A 21,290-nucleotide genomic window follows, 5' to 3' on the forward strand; every position below is an offset into this window, starting at 1 on the left:
GCCTCTGATCCTCTGATGGAGTCTCCGTCGATGGAGTGTGCTCCTGTGTCTCGGTCGTGGTCGTCTCGATCTCCCGAGCTCAGTCGCCCTGTCAATGAGGGTGCCTCTGGTATGAATGTGGGTACCACCTTGTGTTGGTGGTTGGTCTCCTAGCTCCCTCGATCCAAAGAAGTCTGTGATCTGTCTCTGTGACTATCGTACTCGATGTCTCCTCAGCAGACTATCTCTATGTCGGTGTAGCTCAAGTAGATATAAGCCAAGGCATCTCTGATCCTGATACCTCATGACTCTATCTAGGGGTCCAAAACCCTCCCTGAATAAGCAATGGAAGCGCCCTCGTATCTCATAATACACAGTGCAGTGGCATATGTAGTGTAGCTCTGTCTCTGGCTCTCTATCGCATAGTTGGCATATCCTGGACTCCGGTGGTATCCCTCTGAATCTACCTGTCTCAATCTCCAGCTGGTGTGAGGATGTGCAAATCTGACCAATAGCACATCGCAGACCATGAGACAAATGAGTGTCCATGTAGCTCGGACGAATCACAAACCCATCTCTCGAAAGTTGGAGAAGATGCTCTTTGTAGAAAGCCATCTTCGTGCCCAACTCCTGCATCGGCTCTACCCATGTCCTCCTGGCGTCCAACTGTATAAGATCCTGACGAATGAGTAGTGATCTCCGTCCGTGTGACTGGCAGTGAGGGTGCATCCAGGGAATACTGAAAAGGAGGCAATCTATCCATGCTGAAACCATGCCTCTGAAACCATGAGGTCATCTGCACATACCAACATGATGCGTCTCCCTGCATCGCTAACTGTCTAGAGGACTCAAAAGCCAATCTAGTATATCTGCCTCTATGTGTATCCCATAGACTGTGCATAAAGGACATTGATCTGGAAGAGCCTCGATCTCTATAGGAGGGGCGGCTACCTCCGCTCGAATAATCGCATGTGGTACGGAGGCCTTGGCTCTAATCATCTGGGATATCATAAATACCAAGGGTCTCTCCATGCTCCTCCAACTATCATGATTCATAGATGGTCCCCAAAACTGGACCCCATAAAGCATAGCTGAAGCAACCAAAGTATCAAAGAGCCATAGCTTTGTTCGTGGTTCTTGAAACTGAACATGCGAACACATCCTCTCTAGCCCTCCCAATGCCGCATAGGCTCTGGATAGTCTAGTCTCTGCTACTCTCCTCAGAGTAAACCTCCGTCCCGTGAATACTACCCCCAGATATGTATATTCATCTGTGTACTCCACAGTGTCCTGACCATATACGAGTGTAGGTGCCGATCTCTTGACCCACTGTGGTGTGGTGTTAAACACCATAACCTTGGTTTTACCAAGGTTCACAGACAATCCACTATCCTTTGCAAAGCTGTGTCGGCTATAGAGAGATGAAATGAAATGAAATGATATAATAACGTCTTCTATCTGTGGTGGTTGCTCCTCTATCTGTCCGGTGTCTGGTGTGAAGAAGTAAGTAATCTGTCTTTGGGATTGTCTCTCTCCATATCTCTTCAGTAAACTGTCTCGGTGTCTCTGTAACTCGAGTAGATATAGTCCAAGACATCTCTGGTCCTAATAGCTCATGACTTTGGAGAAAGGTCCGAAGCCTTCTCTGAATAGACAGTCGAAGCGACCCGTATCTCGTAATACATTGTGCACTGACATATATATTGCATCTCCGTTTCTAGCTCTGTGTGGCAGAGGCGGCATATCTTGCTGGTTGCTGGTATCCCTCTAAACCTACCAATCTCAATCTCAAGCTGGTGTGAGGATGTTCGAATCTGACCAATGGCACATCGTAACCCATGAGAGAGATGTGTATCCATATAGCTAGGTCGAATCACAAACCATCATGAGTGAGTTGGAGAAGATGCTCTCTATAGAAAGCCATCTGAGAGAGAGAGAGAGAGAGAGAGAGAGAGAGAGAGAGAGCTTCATAACCAACCACCTCCAACAATCAATTGTCTTGTTTTTACAAGCAGCAAGGTGTACAGAAGAAACCCCAAATGAGTTTTCCCAACACAATTTAGCATGTGACATAAGTAATATGTACCTAAAAATGACAAATTTATAAATGAGCTTGAATTTGGGCGTTCACTTGAGAATGCGTAACTTTTACAAAGAGATAATTGGAGAATCTGTACTAGATTCATTGTTCGTTTTTGTGCTCTTTCCTTTGTTCTTTGCTTTTGCTCTCTCTCTCTTCCTAAGATGTGTCTGAGTTATGAGACCGAGTTTTGCTTACCATCATTGTTATTGTTACCATTGGATAATCTTGTTTCGTTTGGGGGCACTGCCTTGGGGTTTCACAGCCCCTTGGCTGTTGTGAGCTGCTACACGAGGTTTTTACAACGGATGCTTTATATCAGTCTGACAAACAGCATTGGACTTGGTGGTGTTCATTACATCACCCAAGGTGGATGGAGCTTTGGGCAGATTTCAAGCCCCACTTTTATTGCAGAGAGAGAGAGAGAGAGAGAGAGAGAGAGAGAGAGAGAGAGAGAGAGAAAAATGAAATGAAATGTTATATTAACGTCTTCAAAAGGCCAGAATGACCTATGAGAACAGAAAGTTACAATGTGGTGAATCTGATACAAAGTCCGAGTAATGAAAATGACAAAATAAAATAAAATGGGAGAATAAAATGCTATGGAATCCGAAACAGCTCGATGTGAAACGCTAGGTGGGATAGCTAAATCACAGATCTCAAAAGATCCAGCATCGGTCGTTGGCGGATCTCATCAATCTCCTCCATGGTCAATAGCCTAAACGAGCGTCGTGCATGTCGGGGCAAAGTAATCCGAATCCTCTGATGCAGCCTCCATCAATGTTGTGTAGTCCTTCGCAATCGTGGGCATTTGGATCTCCCTAGCTTGGTCACTCGGTCGATCAGTGTGCCTCTAGTGTGAGGCGGCGAGCTCTCCTGTGGTAGTGGCTCCTCCGGGTGTCCAGTGTCTGCTCTAAAGAAGTCTGTGATCCGTCTCTAACTGGCTGGCCTTTCCCCTCATCATGCTCTCTCTATGTCTACGTAGCTCGAGCAAAAACAAACCCAAGCATCTCTGATCCTCGTACCGCATGACTCTGGAGAATGGTCCGGAGCCCTCTCTGAACAAGAGGTGGAAGCGGCCGCGTATCTTGTAATAGACAGGGCAGTGGCATGTGTACTACAACTCTGTCTCAGGCTCTAGGTCACACAGGGAGCATGTCCTGGTCTCTGCTGGTACTCTGCTGTATCTCCCACTCTCGATCCGCAGCTGGTGTGAAGATGTGCGTATCTGGCCAATAGCACATTGTATTCCATGAGACAAGTGAGTGTCCATGTATCTGGGCCTTCTCACAAAACCGTCCTCCATGAGCTGGAGAAGATGCTCTCTGTAGAAAGCCATCTTCGTGCCCAGCTCCTGTGCTGGCTGTATCCATGTCCTCTTGGTGTCTAGCTGAGTCACGTCCTGGCGGATGAGCTTGGAGATCTTGGATTGTGTGAGCGTCAGAGAGGGTGCATCCAGTGAGTACTGGAAGGGGGGCAGTCTGTCTATGTTGAACCCATGTGCCTGAAACCATGATGTCATCTCCCCATACCATCATGCTGTATCTCCCTGCATGGCTAACTGTCGAGAGGACTCAAGTGCAAGGCAGGCATATCTGTCTCTGGGAAGTTCCCACATGCGGTGTATGAAGGAGACCGATCTGGTGAGCGCCTCAACCACTAGTGGGGGGGCAGCTAGCTCTGCTCGAACAATAGCACGTGGTACTGAGGCCTTGGCTCTAATGAGCCGCGAGATCATAGAGACCAGAGGCTTCTCCATGTCCCCCCATCCATCACTGCAGCCTGTCCTCCCGTGATGATCTAATGAAGGTCCCCAAATCTCAGCTCCATAAAGCAATGCAGAAGCCACTAGAGTGTCAAAGAGCCAGAGCTTCGTCCGAGGCTCTTGAAACTGAACCTATGAACACATCCTTTCCAATCTACCCAATGCTGCATGGGCTCTGGTCAGTCTAGTCTCTGTTGCCCTCCTCAATGAAAATGTTGGCCCACTAAAAACCACTCCGAGGTAAGTGTACGCCTCTGTATATTCCACAGTCTCCTGGCCGTATGTGAAAGCGGGCGCTGACCTCCTGATCCACTCTGGGGTGGTATTAAATACCATGACCTTGGTTTTACCAAGGTTGACGGACAAACCACTTTCATGGGCAAACCTATGCAAAGCATCCAAGAGACGTTGCATCCCCTCCGGAGAGTCGGAGATCAACACAGTATCATCAGCATATAACAATAGTGGAATGCATGTTCCTGCCAGTTGTGCACCTCTATCACCATCTCTCTCAATGTAGTCAGAAACCTCATCCACATACATACCAAACAGAGTAGGAGAGAGTTGGCAACCCTGCTTCACCCCAATAGTGGAATGAACCGCTGTAGATAGGTCCTCTGAGGTGCGTACATGCCCCACTACTGAGTTGTATAGTGCCATGACCCCCCAAATGAGCTCTGTGGGTACTCCCATCTCTAGTAATTTGCGCATCAATCTAGCTCTGGGTACTGTGTCAAATGCTTTGCGGAAGTCCACAGAGCTGCAATAGATCCGTCTCCCATGCAATCTTCCCTCCTCAATGATGGCTTTGAGCGTCAAGATATGGTCAAGAGTAGAAAAACCTCTCCTGAATCTTGCCTGCCCGGCTGCGCGTATCCCCTCCTTCTCTGCCCATCTACTCAGCTGCTGCTCAAGAATGGATGCGTACAACCATGCCAATGTGTGTCCAATCATGATAGTGCGATAATTCCCCAGGCTCCATAGGGTCTCCTGACTTGAAGATAGGTACAATCGTAGATAGGCTCCAAGTATCAGGCAAGCCCTCACACATGGCACGGTTAAACATAACTGCTAGGAGCTCTGCTAGTAGATCTCTAGCATGCATGAAGTGCTCAGTCACTAAGCCATCATGATCATATGCTCTCCCAGTCCTCATCCTGTCAATGGCCTTCCTCACCATCTCAGCGGTGAAAAAATCACATGTGTGGGGGCATGGATCGGGAAGGGGCGGTTGTCCAGGAACCGTGTACAGAGATGACGCGTACTGGCCCCAGGCCTCTATAGAGGTAATGGGGGGGGGTGCTCATGAAAGAGCCGCCATGCCTCACGTGAGTCCTGACTCGAGAATAGCTGGTATAGATCCTGCTCTAGGGGAGCCAAAAATGCCCTCTTCTTTTGCCACACTAGGCATCGGAAGTCAATCTGTGACTATCTGTGAGTGATGTCCCCCAAAAGCACCTCCCTCTGAAGTCTAGCTCTGGTCTCGAGGCATTCCTCATCATACCAGCTGTTCTGGAGCATGCTCCCAGAATGGCGTCTCGACTCTCTACTCAGGCTGTGTGTGTGGGTATGCCTCTGTTGCTGCATCATGTAACGTCTGTGTCAGTATAGTAGTAAGCTCCTCCAAAGGTCACCTTGGCTCTTCTGTACACAAGCGTCTGTAGATCCCATCTATGTATACAAAGTCCATCTCCCGCGTGAAGGTGTAGCGAGTAGGAGCTGCTGCCTGTGGCCTGTGTGCTACACTAAACTCGAAAGAGATGGTCAACGACACAAGAGCATGGTTCACTGCCACACCAACAGGTCTGGGTCCAACTATGAGGTCTTGGATACTAGAGATGAGACTCGGCTGCGCCATGGCATAATCCACTGTGCTAGCTCCATGTCTGTGTGGAAAGCATGTAAAACCCGCTGCAGCGGGAAATCTCTGTAGGCCATTCAAGATGACCAATCCATGTGCAGTCCCCATGTCTATCAAATGTCGTCCATACTCAGTATACTCCCCATCCTATGATAGTCTTGATAGGCCCGTCTCTACAACATCCATCTCTCTCAGCATCTCCTCTGAAGTACCATAAAAAAACTGTCTGATGATGAGCAGTCCTAGCATTGAAATCCCCTAGAATAACGATGTCACCATCTCTAGAGAACTCCCAGATGTCATCATCCAAAATAGAGAAGGGGGACTGTCCTCTCGGTCGTGCATACACTGACGTACTCAGGGGAAAGTAGCAAATAGCAATGTAAAGATATCTGTCTGTCTCTGCTCTCAATCTCACCCACATGTACCTAGCTTGCTCATCCCTGCGAGCTATATGTATCAATGGCTGCAACTCCTCTCTGAATAACACTGCCACTCCACCTGAGCCCCGCCCTCTATGCTCTGATCGTGTCTCCTGTCTACATGCGATCTCCCATCTGTATCCACTGATGTGAGGCATAGACTGCCCAGGGGACTGATGTGTCTCACAGTAGAAGATGATATCTCTTCCACTAAAACTTTCCTCAAAAGCACCTACATCTAGACGCATAGATCCATTACAATTCCAGGTAGCAACTTTGAGTGTGGTCCCATAGGTCTCACACCATCATGTGGAGCGTGGCTCTAATATCACCACTCTTCCATCTCGGTAAAAAGCAATCTTACCTTTTTCCCTTGCCGCTCTAATCTCTAGCATTACCTCCTGCATATGAGCTATCTGTGACAGGGTAAGGTCATCCCCGAGGAAGATGCCCGTTTTCTTAAGAGTTGGTCTCTTCTTCAAAAAGTCCTTCGCTACCATGGATGGAAAACGAAGGATGAGTGCCCTTTCTTTCGAGGTTTCCCCCTTGCTCCCGTTTTTCTTGTTGCCCACTCTCCAGGCTCTTGAGTGCATCGGCTCATGAACCCCCATCAAAGCCACGAGTTCTTTTACCTCTTCATCCACATTATCTTTGTCTTTAAGACCACAGATCCTCACATGTAGAGAGCGCACACGCCTTCTTTGTTCCTCTTCAAGTGTCAGGTTAATGATGTTGGGTGTGGACGTAGTTGTTTCCTTGCTTTTCCCTTTCTTGGCAACCTCAATCCACTTCTCGGCCTCATCTGCCTTCTATTGAGTCTTTGTAATAACGTCCACCCAAGAGGTCATCATTTCTTTGTGCTGCTCTTCCCCCTCTCTGATGGCTCGCACTTGCTCTTTGATCGTGTTTAGCTCTTCTATTACTGAAGGTTGCAATTCTCCCTCTTCAAGTGTATTTCGTGATCGTGCCTCTGCGAGCTCCCTCTTGAGTGAAGCAATCTCTTGGTCTTGGGCTATCACACGATCTCCTAGTGTAGCTATCTTGTTTTCTTGGGCCAACACGCGTTCGTCGAGCATTTTTATTGTGCCCAATAAATTGCAGTTGATTTTGTTAATTGTTCGGTCATTTCTTCTTTGCATTTTTGAAATGCATCCTCTAAAGGATCAAGCTTATCATTCTGTTTCCGCATACTTGGTCGCTGCAAAAAACGAGGGGGAAATTTGCGATGGTAGTAGGAGACCTCCCTATGTGCACCACTTCTCCCCACTTTAAGCATACATGGCATACATTTGTCTTTCCTGCAATTTCTGCAAATCAAAACAAATTTCCGCTTTCTGCAACTGCCAATTCTGCAATTTCTGTAAGTTTTGCAAATTCTGAAAATTCTGTGAAAATCTGAATTATGCTTGCAATTACTGTTTTCCTGCAGGGCTGAGAAAGCCATTTGAAACTCGTTTGGGAGTAGACACGTGTGGGAACCTGCACCTGCGGGGGGGGGGGGGGGGGGGCACGCGAAAAAAGAAAAGAAAGAAAACAGGGGGGAGTTACGCGTGAAAAAGAACGTGCAAGGGGCTGCAGGTTACGCGCAAGAGGGAGAGAGGGAGAGAGAGAGAGAGAGAGAGAGAGACGGGGAGAACCCTAGCGCAACCTGGCTGTCCTCTGTGGTGCTGCTAACAGCAGCTCGGTGACGACGCCCTTGCTCAGCTCCCCCAGCAATGCTTAGCAAGAGAGAGTCCCAAAGACCTGTGTGCTGATACCTGCACGCTGAAGATGCTGCATGCTGGGACCTACGCGCTGAGGCCTGGCTGCAAGTTACGAGAGAGAGAGAGAGAGAGAGAGAGAGAGAGAGAGAGAGAGAGAGAAATGAAATGAAATGAAATGTTATCTTAACGTCTTCAAAAGGCCAAAATGACATATGAGACCAAAAAGTTACAATTGGTGGATCTGATACCATGTCTGAGTACGGAAATTACAAAGTTACAAAGAACTAACACTTAGACGCTAAGGAGAAAGGAAATTGGGGGGGGGGGAGAGGGGGTTCAGATGAAATTTCTCATTGGCCGCTGTCGGATCTCATCGACCTCCTCCATGGTCAGTACTCTGGTTGGGCGTCTTGCATGTCGAGCTAGAGTGATCTGTATCTTCTGTTGCAGCCTTCGTCGGTAGTGGGAGACCCCCCGCGGTCGTGGACGTCTCGATCTGCCAAGTTCCGTGGCTCGATCAAGTAGTGTACCTCTAGTATGAGTAGGCTCTGAGATTTGTTGTAATGACTGCTCCGTTGGCTCTCCTCTGGCTGGTGTAAAGAAATCTGTGATTCGTCTCTGAGACTGTCTTTCCTCTGATGTTCTCAGCAAGCTCTGCGTAGCTCTAGCAGGAACAATCCGAGACACCTCTGATCCTTGTATCTCATGACTCTAGAAAAAGGTCCGAACCGGCGAACCCTTCTCTGAAAAGGCAGTGGAAGCGGCCGCGTATCTCATAGTGTGCCGGGCAGTGACATGTGTAGCGCAGCTCTGTCTCTGGCTCTAAGTTGCATAGGTGACATATCCTAGCTCCTGCCGGCACCCCTCGAAATCGGCCAGTCTCGAATTGGAGCTGATGTGAGGATGTGCGTATCTGTCCAATAGCGCATCTTATCCCATGAGACAAGTGTGTGTCCATGTATGCAGGCCTAGTCACAAAGCCGTCCTCCGTGAGTTGGAGAAGATGCTCTCTGTAGAAGGCCATCTTCGTGCCCAACTCCTGTGTCGGCTGTATCCATGTGCTCCTGGTATTTAGTTGAATCAAATCCTGACGTATGAGTTTGGTGATCTCTGTCCGTGTGAGAAACAGGGAGGGTGCATCCAGAGAGTATTGAAGCGGAGGTAATCTATCCATCTTGAGACCATGCGACTGAAACCATGCTGTCATCTGTCCATACCAACATGTTGTATTGCCTTGTAGAGCTAGTTGTCGAGATGACTCCAAGGCAAGCCGAGCGTATCTGTCCCTAGGGAGATCCCATAGACCGTGCATAAAAGAAACTAATCTCGTCAACGCCTCCACCACGAGGGGGGGGGGGGGGGGGGGGGGTGGCTAGCTCGGCTCGGATAATCTCATGTGGTATTGAGGCCTTAGCCCGAATCATCCGAGCGATCATAGAGACCAGAGGCCTCTCCATACATCTCCATCCATCTGTGTTGCCAGATCTCCCATGGTGGTCTACTGAGGGTCCCCATACCTGAACTCCATAGAGCATAACTGGAGTCACTAAAGTGTCAAAAAGCCGCGGTTCTCGAAACTGAACCTGCAACGAACACATCCACTCCAGTCCTCCCAAAGCTGCATATGCTCTCGTCAGTCTGGTCTCTGATGCTCTCCTTAGTGATGTTAGGTGCAACGGAATGAATGTTGCGCTTTGCTCAAGATGAGTGCTCCGAACTGTGCTCAAGGTTCCTTTTGTTCTTATGGAAGGGAGAGCCTTCCGTTCTTAATGAGAGAATGCTATGATCACAAACAAAGTGAATGGACACTGTGTGTGCAAGTGTATGACACTGAGAGAGAGAGAAAGAAGAGAGATACGACACCAAAGACGTAAAACCCTCCTCCGAAGGGCCCACTCTTGTCAGCGAGAGTGGTCTACTTATGTTTGCACAAAGTGGTACAATGACGATGCAATGGACTGATGCAACTTGGAACTATGTCGGTGACGACGCCGGGGATGACGACAACAACTTAAGGGCTGAAATCTGCGGTCTTATATCTGCTGTCCATAAAAACGCTATGGCTGAAATTCTGGGACTGTTTCGGGGTGGCTGAAAACGCTGTTTTGGCTGCGTTTTTGAAGGCTGAAAATGACGATCTCTTGCATGCATCTAGGGCTGAATCTGCTACTGTTTTGAATGCTGAAAATGCTGCTGCAATTTCTCCATCGAAGGCTGAAAATGAAAACGCTGGCAGCTTGGGGTAGCGTTAGTAAAAATGCTAGGCTTCTGGGAAATGCTGGCGATGGTAGCAAACTGGAAACGCCAAGGTCAGGGGGAGGTGTGGGCGATGATAGCAATGCTGAAAAACGCCAGGCTAGGGGAAGTGATGGCGATGACCAAAACGCTAATGCTGATAGAGGGTGGAAACGCCAAGGACTTGAAGGTGCTGAGGGGTTCTTGCTGAGAAGATGCCTGTTGAGCGGGAAGCTCCTACTGCCTCTTCTGCCATTTAGTGCTAACTTGGGTTTGCTTATATATTTTCTTAGCAAAATTACCCTACCTACTTTTGTTGGGAAGTCACTTAAATTAATAAGTGAAAAATGTCAAAAATAGGGAAAATAAGCTAAATGCACTGGAAAAATCCCTTGATGGAATCTGATGGATTCTGATGGGAATACCGATGATCATGCTGTGTGCAATCAGAGGATATGCATCTATGCTAAGTGACTAGGCATGCACGGTCTACGAATAGACTCACAAAAAGTACCAAATCACTTCTAATCTAGACTAACTGGACTGACTGAACCCTGTTATGGTGTAGCTTTTCCACGGACACATAGGGTTAAATGTGTCACGTGACAAGTGAAAACACCGGTCCACGAAGACTAGCCCAAGATAAGTATATGCATCTGTGTACTCCACAGTCTCCTGGCCATACATAAATGTGGGTGCTGACCTCCTGACCCACTATGGTGTGGTGTTGAACACCATAACCTTGGTTTTCCCCAGATTGGAGAGAGAGAGAGAGAGAGAGAGAGAGAGAGAGAGAGATGAAATGAAATGAATGTTATATTAACGTCTTCAAAAGGCCAAAATGACCTATGAGACCAATCTGTTACAAAATAGTGAATCTGATACCATGTCTGGGTACAAAAGAACTAGAACAAAAATACTACTACTACTAGAATCCATCCTCATCTGCACTCTATTTGTCGAGAGAGTATGGCTCGAATCCTCTGTTGTAGTCTCCGTCGATGTTGTGTAGCCCTTCTCCTCAATCGTGGACATCTGGATCTCCGTAGCTCCAGTGCTCGGTCGATGAGAGTGCCAGTAGTGGTCGAATGAGCGTGGGCCGAGCTTTGCAGTGATGGCTGCTCCTATGGCTGTCCCATATCTAGTGAAAAGAAATCTGTAATGTCTCTGGGACTCTCTCTCTCTAGCTCTCCCCAGTATAGTGTCTATCTATGGAACTCAAGTAGATATAGCCCAAGACATCTCTGATCCTCATAACTCATGACCCTAGAGAAAGGACCGAAACCCTCTCTGAATAAGCAGTGGAAACGGCCCCGAATCTCATAGTACACTGAGAGAGAGCAAGAGAGAGAGTCGATCTGCAAACTGTGTGCGGTTTAGCAGAGAGACGCGCGTTTAGGGTTTGTTGTGCCATACACGCTGTCCCTCAGGCCTAACGCGCTGCCTTACAACCCAAAAAACAGCAGTGAGAGCCCTAAAAACAGTAGCGCAAACCCTAATTTCGCCTGCGCGTGGTGCTGCAGCTGAGCACGTCACCTCTGCTGCAAGTGCTGCGCATCCCCTCAGACCTGCTGTGCGCACCCTCTCTGCTGCAAGAATCACCCCCACACCTGCTGTGCGAGCTGCTCCTGCCTGCCCCTCTGCGCATTGTCCTGCTCGCAGCCAGTTCAGGGTTTGCTACTGCAGTCCTTACCCCTTGCTGCCTGCTCCTGCTGCCTACAAGTGCTGCAGATTTTGCCCTTGTTACAGGGGCTCACAACAGCCTTTTGCAGCCTACTGCTAATAGAGGCTCCTGGAGTTTTGGGCCCTTGCTCAGTGCCATTGCACCTTGCACTTTTGAGCAGCTCACACTGTCATCACCGTTGCAATTCCTGCATGTATTGGCTTTTTCATCAGCAACCCGACTTGCATCTTTGCAAGGCTTCCCTCGTGAGTTACTTTGTTGTACTGTAGCAGTTGCTGCTGTTTCCGTCTTACAGTTCCTCGCATCTGAGAGAGAGAGAGAGAGAGAGAGAGAGAGAGAGAGAGAGAGAGAGAGAGAGAGAGATGAAATGAAATGTTATATTAACCTCTTCAAAAGGCCAAAATGACCATGACCTATGAGACCATAGCGTTACAATGTGGTGGATCTGATACAAAGTCAGAGTAACAAAATGAAATGAAATGACAAAATGATGGAATATAAATACTATGAAATCCTAAGCTGGTAGGTGTGAACAAAGCAGCTAGTTGGGATAGCTAAACCACAAATCACAAGAGATCCAGCATTGGTCGTTGGCGGATCTCATCAATCTCCTCCATGGTCAGCAGTCTGACTGGGCGACGTGCATGTCGGGCCAAAGTGATCCGGATCCTCTGATGTAGCCTCCGTCGATGCTGTGTAGTCCTCTGCAGTCGTGGGCGTTTGGATCTTTCCAATTCAATCGCTCGGTCTATCAATGTGCCTCTGGTGTGAGGCGACAAGATCTGCTGTGGTAGTAACTCCTCCGGGTGTCCAGTGTCTGCTCTTAAGAAGTCTGTGATGTCTCTGAGATTGGCTGGCCTCTCCTCTCAGCAAGCTCTCTCTGTGTCTGCACAGCTCGAGCAGAAACAAACCAAGGCATCTCTGATCCTCGTACCCCATGACTTTGGAAAGCGGGTCCAAAGCCCTCTCTGAACAAGTAGTGGAAACAGCCTCATATTTCGTGGTAGACAGGGCAGTGGCATGTGTAGTGTAACTCTGTCTCAGGCTCCATGTTACACACGGGGCATGTCCTGGCCTCTGCTGGTACTCCGTTGTATCTCCCAATCTCGATCCGCAGTTGGTGTGAAGATGTGCGTATCTGGCCAATAGCACACCGTATCCCATAAGACAAGTGGGTGTCCGTGTATCTGGGCCTCTCCACGAAACCGTCCGCCGTAAGCTGGAGAAGATGTTCTCTATAGAAAGTCATCTTAGTGCCCGGCTCCTATGCTGGCTGTATCCATGTCCTTCTAGTGTCTAGCTGAGTCAGGTCTTGGCGGATGAGCCTGGTGATCTCGGATTGTGTAAGAGTTATGGAGGGTGCGTCCAATGAGTATTGGAAGGGGGGCAATCTGTCTATACTGAACCTATGCGCCTGGAACCATGATGTCATCTCCCCATACCAACATGTTGTATCTCCCTGCATGGCTAACTGTCGAGAGGACTCAAGTGCAAGGCGGGCGTATTTGTCTCTGGGAAGTTCCCACACGCAGTGTACGAAGGAGACACATCTGGTAAGCACCTCAACCACTAGTGGGGGGGCAGCTAGCTCTGCTCGGATAATGGCGCGTGGTACTGAAGCCTTGGCTCTAATGAGCCGCGAAATCATAGAGACCAGGGGCTTCTCCATGTTCCCATCCATCAGTGCAACCTGTTCTCCGCGATGATCCAATGAAGGCCCCCAAATCTCAGCTCCATAGAGCAATGCAGAAGCCACTAATGTGTCAAAGAGCCAAAGCTTCGTCAGAGGCTCCTGAAACTGAACCTGTGAACACATCCTCTCCAATCTACCCAATGTCTGGTCAATCTAGTCTCGGCTGCTCTCCTTAATGAGAACGCTGGTCCACTAAAAACCACTCCAAGGTAAGTGTAAGCATCTGTATACTCCACCGTCTCCTAGCCATATGCGAATGTAGGCGATGACCTCTTGATCCACTGTGGGGTGGTATTAAATACCATGACCTTGGTTTTACCAAGGTTAACGGACAAACCACTGTCATGGGCAAACCTATGCAAAGCATCCAGGTGACTTTGCATCCCCTCCGGGGAGTCGAAGATCATCAGCGTATAACAGTAGCGGGATCCATGTCCCCGCCAGCGGTGCACCTCTATCCCCATCTCTCTCAATGTAGTCAGAAACCTGATCCACATACATACCAAATAGAGTAGGAGAGAGCGGGCAGCCCTGCTTCACCCCAATAGTGGAGTGAACCGGTGTAGATAGACCCCCTGGGGTGCACACATGCCCTACTACTGATCTATACAATGCCATGATCCCCCAACTGAGTTCTGTGGGTACTCCCATCTCCTGTAATCTGCGCATCAGTCTAACTCTGGGTACTGTGTCAAATGCTTTGCGGAAGTCCACAAAGCTACAATAGATCCGTTTCCCACGGGATCTTCCCTCCTTGATGATGGCCTTGAGTGGGGAGAGAGAGAGAGAGAGAGATTGAATTATCGTTCACGGAGGTCAGATATGACCTATGGGACCAAAAAACAAAACATTACAATGCTTGCTTTCAAGTGAAGCATGGATACATATCAGTTAAGGACTGAGGGTCCATCAAGAGGGTAATGGAAAAGAAAAAGAAGGATGAAACCTAGGAAGGCTCAGTGAGGGGGGAGCCGGTTTGGTAGTTCGAAACTCCTGGATGACGGCTTTACCACCTCGATAGACTGCCCATTTACCTTGTTTGTGAGCTTCATGCATCTTCTTGAGTTCACTTGCTTTGGTCTTGAGTTGGTTCGGGGTCAATTCTTCGGCGATCCATAGCTTTGTTCCCTTTAGGAGATGAGACTGGCATAGTAGCTTCCATCGCTCTTCTTTGTCCTTGAGAGTAAGGATACAATGCTGGGGTGGCACCTTTTTATGTGTTTCATTGATCCATGAGACGGTTTCTGGCTTGATATTTACTGGCTGGAGAATGTCATTGAGCTTGGCGATTGCATCTTCAAGAGTGTCTTCGTCTGTGCACCATGGTGAGGGGAGTCCTCCGATCCGAACCTTGAGGCTAACAGATTCTTGTAGCCGATTTTCTTGTAAGGCTGCTTGAACTTTGTTGACAATTTTTTTACGAGTTGCTTCGTGGACTTCTTCCTTGGCTGCTTTGACAGTTTCAGCAAAAGCGTTTTCGACCTTGTGTGCTTTCACAAGTAGAGTTTGGCTCTCTACTTCCTTCGCATCTTCAAGCTTGCGTAGACGTTCTTTGAGTCTTTCATTCTCCCCAACGAGTTCTTGAATATAAGCCTCAAGGGCTGTGATTCGTGCTTCCTGGCAGGCGGGAGGTCCTTCCTTGGTGCCGCTGCCACCGCAAGAAAGCTCTTGCGCGCAGTAGGGGTGCCAAAGGATGACATCGAGCCGGGAATTTCGGTTGGGCTATGTGGGATCGAGGGCTTATGGTGATTTAAACTTTTTGGAGGCATGAAGCCAAGCTTTGGTATCGAAGAGCAGAGAGTGGGGATTCGGTTCGATGGGCTAGAGGGTGGTTCGACGGGCTGAGACAGAGGGCGAAGGCTTTGGGGCGGTGGTAGAAGGTGAGGATTTAACTAGTTGAACAGGTCGCCACAGCAGTTGCACCGACGAGCAGGTCGCAGCAGAAAAACGCTGACGGGTATGTAGCAACCGCTATTGTCTTGGGCATGGGCAGAGCTTGGGCGTAACGCCCCCACAGGGCTGCCCTCGCCCAGGGGAGACTCGCAAGGGTTGGCTTAGGTTTAGGGTTCGCAAGAGAGCCGAAAGGAGGGGGGGGGGGGGGGGGGGGGGGGGGGGGGGGGGGGGAGAGAGAGAGAGAAATGAAATGAAATGAAATATTACATTAAACGTCTTCAATAGGCCAAAATGACCTATGAGACCAAACTAATACAATCTTGGTGGATCTAATACAATGTCTGGGTACAAAAATAAAATGAAGTAAAAAACTAAAATGTTAACTGCTAGATGTGAACTAAGCAGCTAGTTGGAACTGTGTAGGATATGAGTAGGGGGGTGAAAGTAGTGACTAAGGGCTAATACAACACAATGTGGGTGTGCATGTGGGAATATAATGGGTGAGAGTTGATACAAAGGCTGATACAAGATGAGCAGGGTGTACAATCCTCAAAAGAGCTAAATCATAGGAGATCCATCATCGGTTGCTAGCGGATCTCATCAATCTCCTCCATGGTCAATAGTCTAACCGAGCGACGTGCATGTCGGGCCAAAGTGATCCGAATCCTCTGATGCAGCCTCCATCGCTGTTGTGTTGTCCTCGTAGTCGTGTGCGTCTGGATCTCCCTAGCTCGGTCGCTCGATCGATCAATGTGCCTCTGGTGTGAGGAGAATGTGAGCTCTGCTGTGGTTTCAGGTACATGGGTTCAGCATGGACAAATTGCCCCGCTTCCAGTACTCATTGGATGCCCCCTCTCTGACTCTTTCACAGTCCAAGATCACCAGGCTCATCCGCCAAGCCAGCGTTTCCAGCCCCTTCAGCCTGGCGTTTTTCAGCCTAAAGCCTCAGCGATTCCAACCAGTAGATTCAGCGTTTTGCTACAGCCAAATTCAGCGTTTCAAAGGCCCGCAGACACCAGCGTTTTCCAGCCATAGACTCTAGCGTTTTTGGCTAGAAAGACCAGCAAATTCAGCAGATAGAAGGGCAGCAGATCCAGCGATTCAGCCTGGCGTTTTTCAGCCTAAATCCAGCGATTCCATGGAGTTCTTCTTCAGTAAACATTCTCGGAGTAGGAGGCTTCTTGATCGCCGGTTTGATTGGTGGCTTGGTGGTTTTCTGCCATCAATTGTTGGGTCAAAAATTTTGCAAATTGGGGATCCTTAGCAAATTTAATCATCTGCTTCGTTGCCTCGTCAACCATTTGTCGACGTTCCATCTCTTCAATCTCGAACTGAGTAGGCCGAGGTGGGCCATACTCTTCCTCTGTTTGCTCATGAGAATCTTCGTGATCTCCTCCCGCACTCGCAGATGCAAAAGAAGTCGACTGATTTCTGTTGGAATCCATAAGTGTCGCGAGAAAAGGATCGGATTTCCAAGTAGAAGAGAAATCGGCCATGCTCTGATACCACTGTAACAAACTTGGGCACCCCAAGTCTAGATTTTGTCGCGACACAAGAGAGAATCACTTAAAATACTTCCCAACCTTAAAATCACAATTCAATTTGGTCGACACGGCCCGGCGTAGTTCCGAGCCAAAGAGAGATTGGCCCCAAAGACTAGCACCCTTTGGGTATTTCTTTTATATTAATCTTTGAGCAAAGTACAACTCCCACAGAGTCCTCTGCTCTCAGACTCTGCGTCAAGATGCTCTGAGAGGTGAGGCTCTTAGGGCTCTTTTACTCTTACAAGGGATGCCAAAAGCAGAGCCCCAAAAGCAAATAGTCCCTAAAGCAATTTGTTCCAAAAGCAACTGATCCCAAAAATCTGCCCAGAAAAAGCATCAGCGCATTTTACGAAAATCCGTACAACAGCCACGTCAGCATGTCACCGCGATATGCGAAGATCCGTATTGTTGTCCATATAGTTTCTGCCACGTCAGCACATGTCTGTACTGCCACGTCAGCACCTGTCCGTACTGTTTCTGCTCGCGGGTGGTCATGCCACGTCACCATTTTGTGACACTAACCCCCTATGGCATAAACAGCATACCCTTGCCTTAGCCGGAGCTTCTCTATATCTGTCAGTCTCAATCTCAAGCTGGTGTGAGGATGTGCGTATCTGGCCAATAGCATACCGCACCCCATATGATAAATGTGTATCCATATAGTTGGGCCTGACTACAAAGCCATCTGTTGTGAGTTGGAGAAAATGTTCTCTGTAAAAAGCCATCTTCGTGCCCAACTCTTGCGTAGGCTCTATCCAAGTCCTCCTGGTGTCCATCTGAATCAAGTCCTGTCGGGTAAGGAGAGAGAGAGAGAGAGAGAGAGAGCTTCGACTTCTTCGACCTCTACTTTTTGGTCAGTTCTTGCTCCACGGTGGCCACCACACCTGCACCAGGTGTCACGACGACTGTCCATGCACCCTTCACATGGACTTATTACCTGACTACACAGGACCTAGCCAATATCGAAGCCACCACTAGGCATTACCTAGGCCGGACACTCGTTGGCTGCATGGCAAACCTCTTCCCTTTATGCGGCATAGTTCGAGAGTGGCTCCAATCTGGCCCTTGGTGGCTCTGAAGGCAGTATCTTGGAGCTCATCATGCTGGGCCGTGGCATCTTCTAGGTGCAGCCTTGAGACGACAGTTGTGCTGAGTCTCTCTACAATCGCTCTCCTATTGTTGCAAGAACCCGATTGTTGGTCTTAGAGCACTGGACACCAGATTTCGATGTTGAGGAGTTTGATCACCAGCTAGTCACTCTCCCCTTTCCATCGCTCCCAGCTCGTCTCTCAAGTTTTGTTACTAGTATAGCCACTAGGTGGGGCCTGGTTATACCAAGTTCACTAGCTACAAAGATCGGCACACCACGGATATGTGTCTACGCACCTGGGGACACCCATTCCCCGAATACATGACCACTTCGCGATCCCACCAGAGACCAGGTCCGTCTACAGAGGTTGGTGGTTACTGGTCGCCCGATTCAGTGTCTCAGATGCCATCAGTTTGGGCACATGGTGAGAGACTGCCCCTCCCATACTCTGCGTTGCTCTGAGCCACGACATCCCCCACCTCAAGGCGCAACGGGTGGTTGGCAGAAGGCCCCTTGTCGCCATACTTTTCGGCAAGTGCCGCCTTCAACAACAGCATCACACCCACCTCAACAGCCTATCTCCCCAACAGTCTCATAGGTCTCAACTACTCAACCGCTTCAACCGCTACGAGACATGCCCTATACTTTGCGGCATCCACCCGAAGCTTCCTCGCATTTAGCTGTGGAGACAAACTTCCCACCTTTGCCATCTTCACCAACCCCTTCTTTCCTTCCACTCCCTCCCACTGATACTAAAACACCATCATCCGCTGCCGCACAACCCCAACCAACCACCCCCACCCATAACACACTATCCTCTCCACCTCTATTGTGCGCTCCACCACCACCCCCTCATGTTCCTAAATTTCATCGCTTTTGCGCCTCCAGCTTGGCATTTCTCTAGAGTTGAGTACAACGGTGACAACACTGGTCCGCTATTGGTTCGGCTGTACATTTTACACCGTGCACAGAAGGCACGCTCTCTTTTACATGGTAGACAGAGTCCCATGCTCTCCTTCTCCCTATATTTAACTGGCATAGAGATATGGAGAGAGGTTTCAATAGCATCTAGGACCATTGTATTAGCATTTGTGCAATCTAAAGCAAATACTTCTCTAGCGATAAACACGGGGCCCTTGAAGGGGGGTTTGGGAACCCATCCGGTGTTAGTCTTCTTTCTCTCACTATCACTCACAGAACGTTCACTCACAGTATCTCTCCTCTCTCTAGTCTATTGCACATCTCTCTTATGAAATAAAAGGAGACCTTGAGTACGCATTGAGCACACATCCTGAATTATCACCATAAATCACTTATGCTGCACATTACATCCTTCTATCAGTTATTTAATCTGCCCAGTGAGCTACATGTCTCCTATCAAGAGGGTACATCGTAAAAAGGAAAAAGGGTGGACTGCCATGATCAACAACATGAGTACAACGGCTAGATCATAAAATGGGAGAGGGGAAGAGCCACACAATGAGTTTACACCACTGCTACTTCACGTTGGTCTAGGGTATGGTTGTACGGCTAGTGTCTCCTGAGTTGGCCACTCATAGCATACGCTGCATCTGGTCCTGACCGGACACTTTTGATCCAGTAGCCCAGTTTTTAGTTCGACACCCACTTATCCTATTTTCATAGATTTTCCCATATTTATGGGTTGCTGGGTTTATTGGTGGACATTGCATGATGGAATCAAGAAGACCTCCGATCACAACCAGGGAGCCACCAAAAAGTACCACCGAAAGAGGGAGCCAGCAAAGCCGGCAGCAAAAGCCAGCAGAGCAACGAGGCCATTCCGCCGAAAGCCTAATCCATGGGCTGCCATGCTCTATCTCGTAGCCAATGATTGGCTCTGAGTAAACTGACCATGCTGCGGCCCCCCAAGTGTACATCATAGTACTTTATGTCTAATTGTTACAAAGCAAAGCACACGTATAATTCCTTAACTTCAATTAAGGATAACTTTGCAACCCTGCTAGCCAGCCTAAAGGGTCACTTGTGAATTGCCCAACTAAAGCAATCGTCTTTGGGCTTGTGGCCTTGTGTGTGTCTACAAGGTTAGTTTGTCTTCTTTTTCAAAAGAACTAGCTGTCTCATGATACAAGAGAATGTGAATTCTCTTTCCTATGGGCCTTTTTTTTTTGCAATCATAAGTAGACCATAATTCTCTTTTAATTCTCATTGAGGCCTCCCCTTTTCTCTGTATGTATCTATCCACAGTATCACTCTATTTGATAATTGCTTGGAAAACAACTTTGCATCTGATGACAACAGCAAAACAGCATGAAAAAGAATTTCCAATCCTGATAGAGGATAAGGAACAATCACCTGCCAGTCAACTCTAGAATAAGGCTGATTAATCCAAACCATGCACTCAAACACAGGCTTTTTATCCGTGTACAGAGACTAATGTTGGATAAGGTAGCCAGCTCACAAGCAAGGGAAAAAAAATCAAAGTAGGATTTATCCGAGACACCTTGTCAGCATCTTCATGGCCTTGACAAAAAAAACCAAGTATGGGAGTTTATATTCAAGAAGTAGTATCTAATGAATAATATGTTAAGACAGAAATGCAACGTTCTCTCGATGCCAAGCTGGTTTTATACAGTAAACCTGCAGTTGAGGTTCCATAAGAACAAACAAAACTCCCCTAGTTCTTTTAATGGCAAGAACAGAAAAGATCAGTACTTTCTTCTAAGGAAGACAGTGTTCAAACATGAGCACTCCGGTTTGCAGTTTAAGCTCACAGGGCAAATTCAGATATTGCAAACCTGGAGTGTGCCGACAGCTTCAGAACTTGGAGGATATGGTGCAGAAAGACAGGCAGCAACGGCACGCCTAAGAGGCTCTGGAGGCTTCCTTGAGAAGGGCCGATTTCTCTGAGATAAAGGAACCTGAAAGCGCGACGGACCTAATGGAGATTTCTCCATATGAAGCCAACCAAGTCCCGAGTGAGACTTTTCATCTACAGCATGAGCAGAGCTCCTACTCTGCTTGCGATCTTCCTCGCCCCGCAACATTTCGGGAGCATAATTTTCTTCTCTTCTCCAATGCGGAGCTGTAGCTTTGCAGGTCGAAAGTCAAGAGAGGCAAAAAAGAAGCTGAAAGCTGGAAATGTGCATAAAAAATGCGCTCTCGCAAAAAGCTCCCCCAAAAGATGCTCAGATGTCCCCTCAGTACAAGGCCATTCACACAAGCAAACTTTTGCTTTACTTTTGTTCTTGTATGTGTGGAGAGGGGGGCTATGAGCATGCTAATGTGATATTACAACAATCACGTGATAGTTTAGGGCAAGCTGCCAACAGAATTCTTGATTTTTTCAGCCTCCAACTATG

The 21,290-nt window shown here is 48.2% G+C and overlaps 1 protein-coding gene across 2 annotated transcripts in view; it reads right to left on the reverse strand.

Annotated features, from left to right (window-relative positions):
• Window positions 1-21,082, reverse strand: part of LOC147443715 (uncharacterized) — a 97,882-nt gene extending 76,800 nt beyond the window's left edge. Inside the window, exon 1 of one of the 2 annotated variants that reach the window (XM_086526517.1) lies at window positions 20,727-21,082. In XM_086526517.1, the coding sequence (XP_086382643.1) occupies window positions 20,727-20,975 (249 nt within the window). In that variant the 5' untranslated portion in view covers window positions 20,976-21,082. The remainder of the gene's footprint in view (window positions 1-20,726) is intronic. The other variant, XM_086526519.1, reaches the window with a different exon arrangement.
• Window positions 21,083-21,290: the final 208 nt, after the last annotated feature.

The sequence above is a fragment of the Adiantum capillus-veneris genome, chromosome 13 (genome assembly GCF_014529385.1).
Source record: "Adiantum capillus-veneris isolate H3 chromosome 13, ASM1452938v2, whole genome shotgun sequence".
Taxonomy (NCBI): Eukaryota; Viridiplantae; Streptophyta; class Polypodiopsida; order Polypodiales; family Pteridaceae; genus Adiantum; species Adiantum capillus-veneris.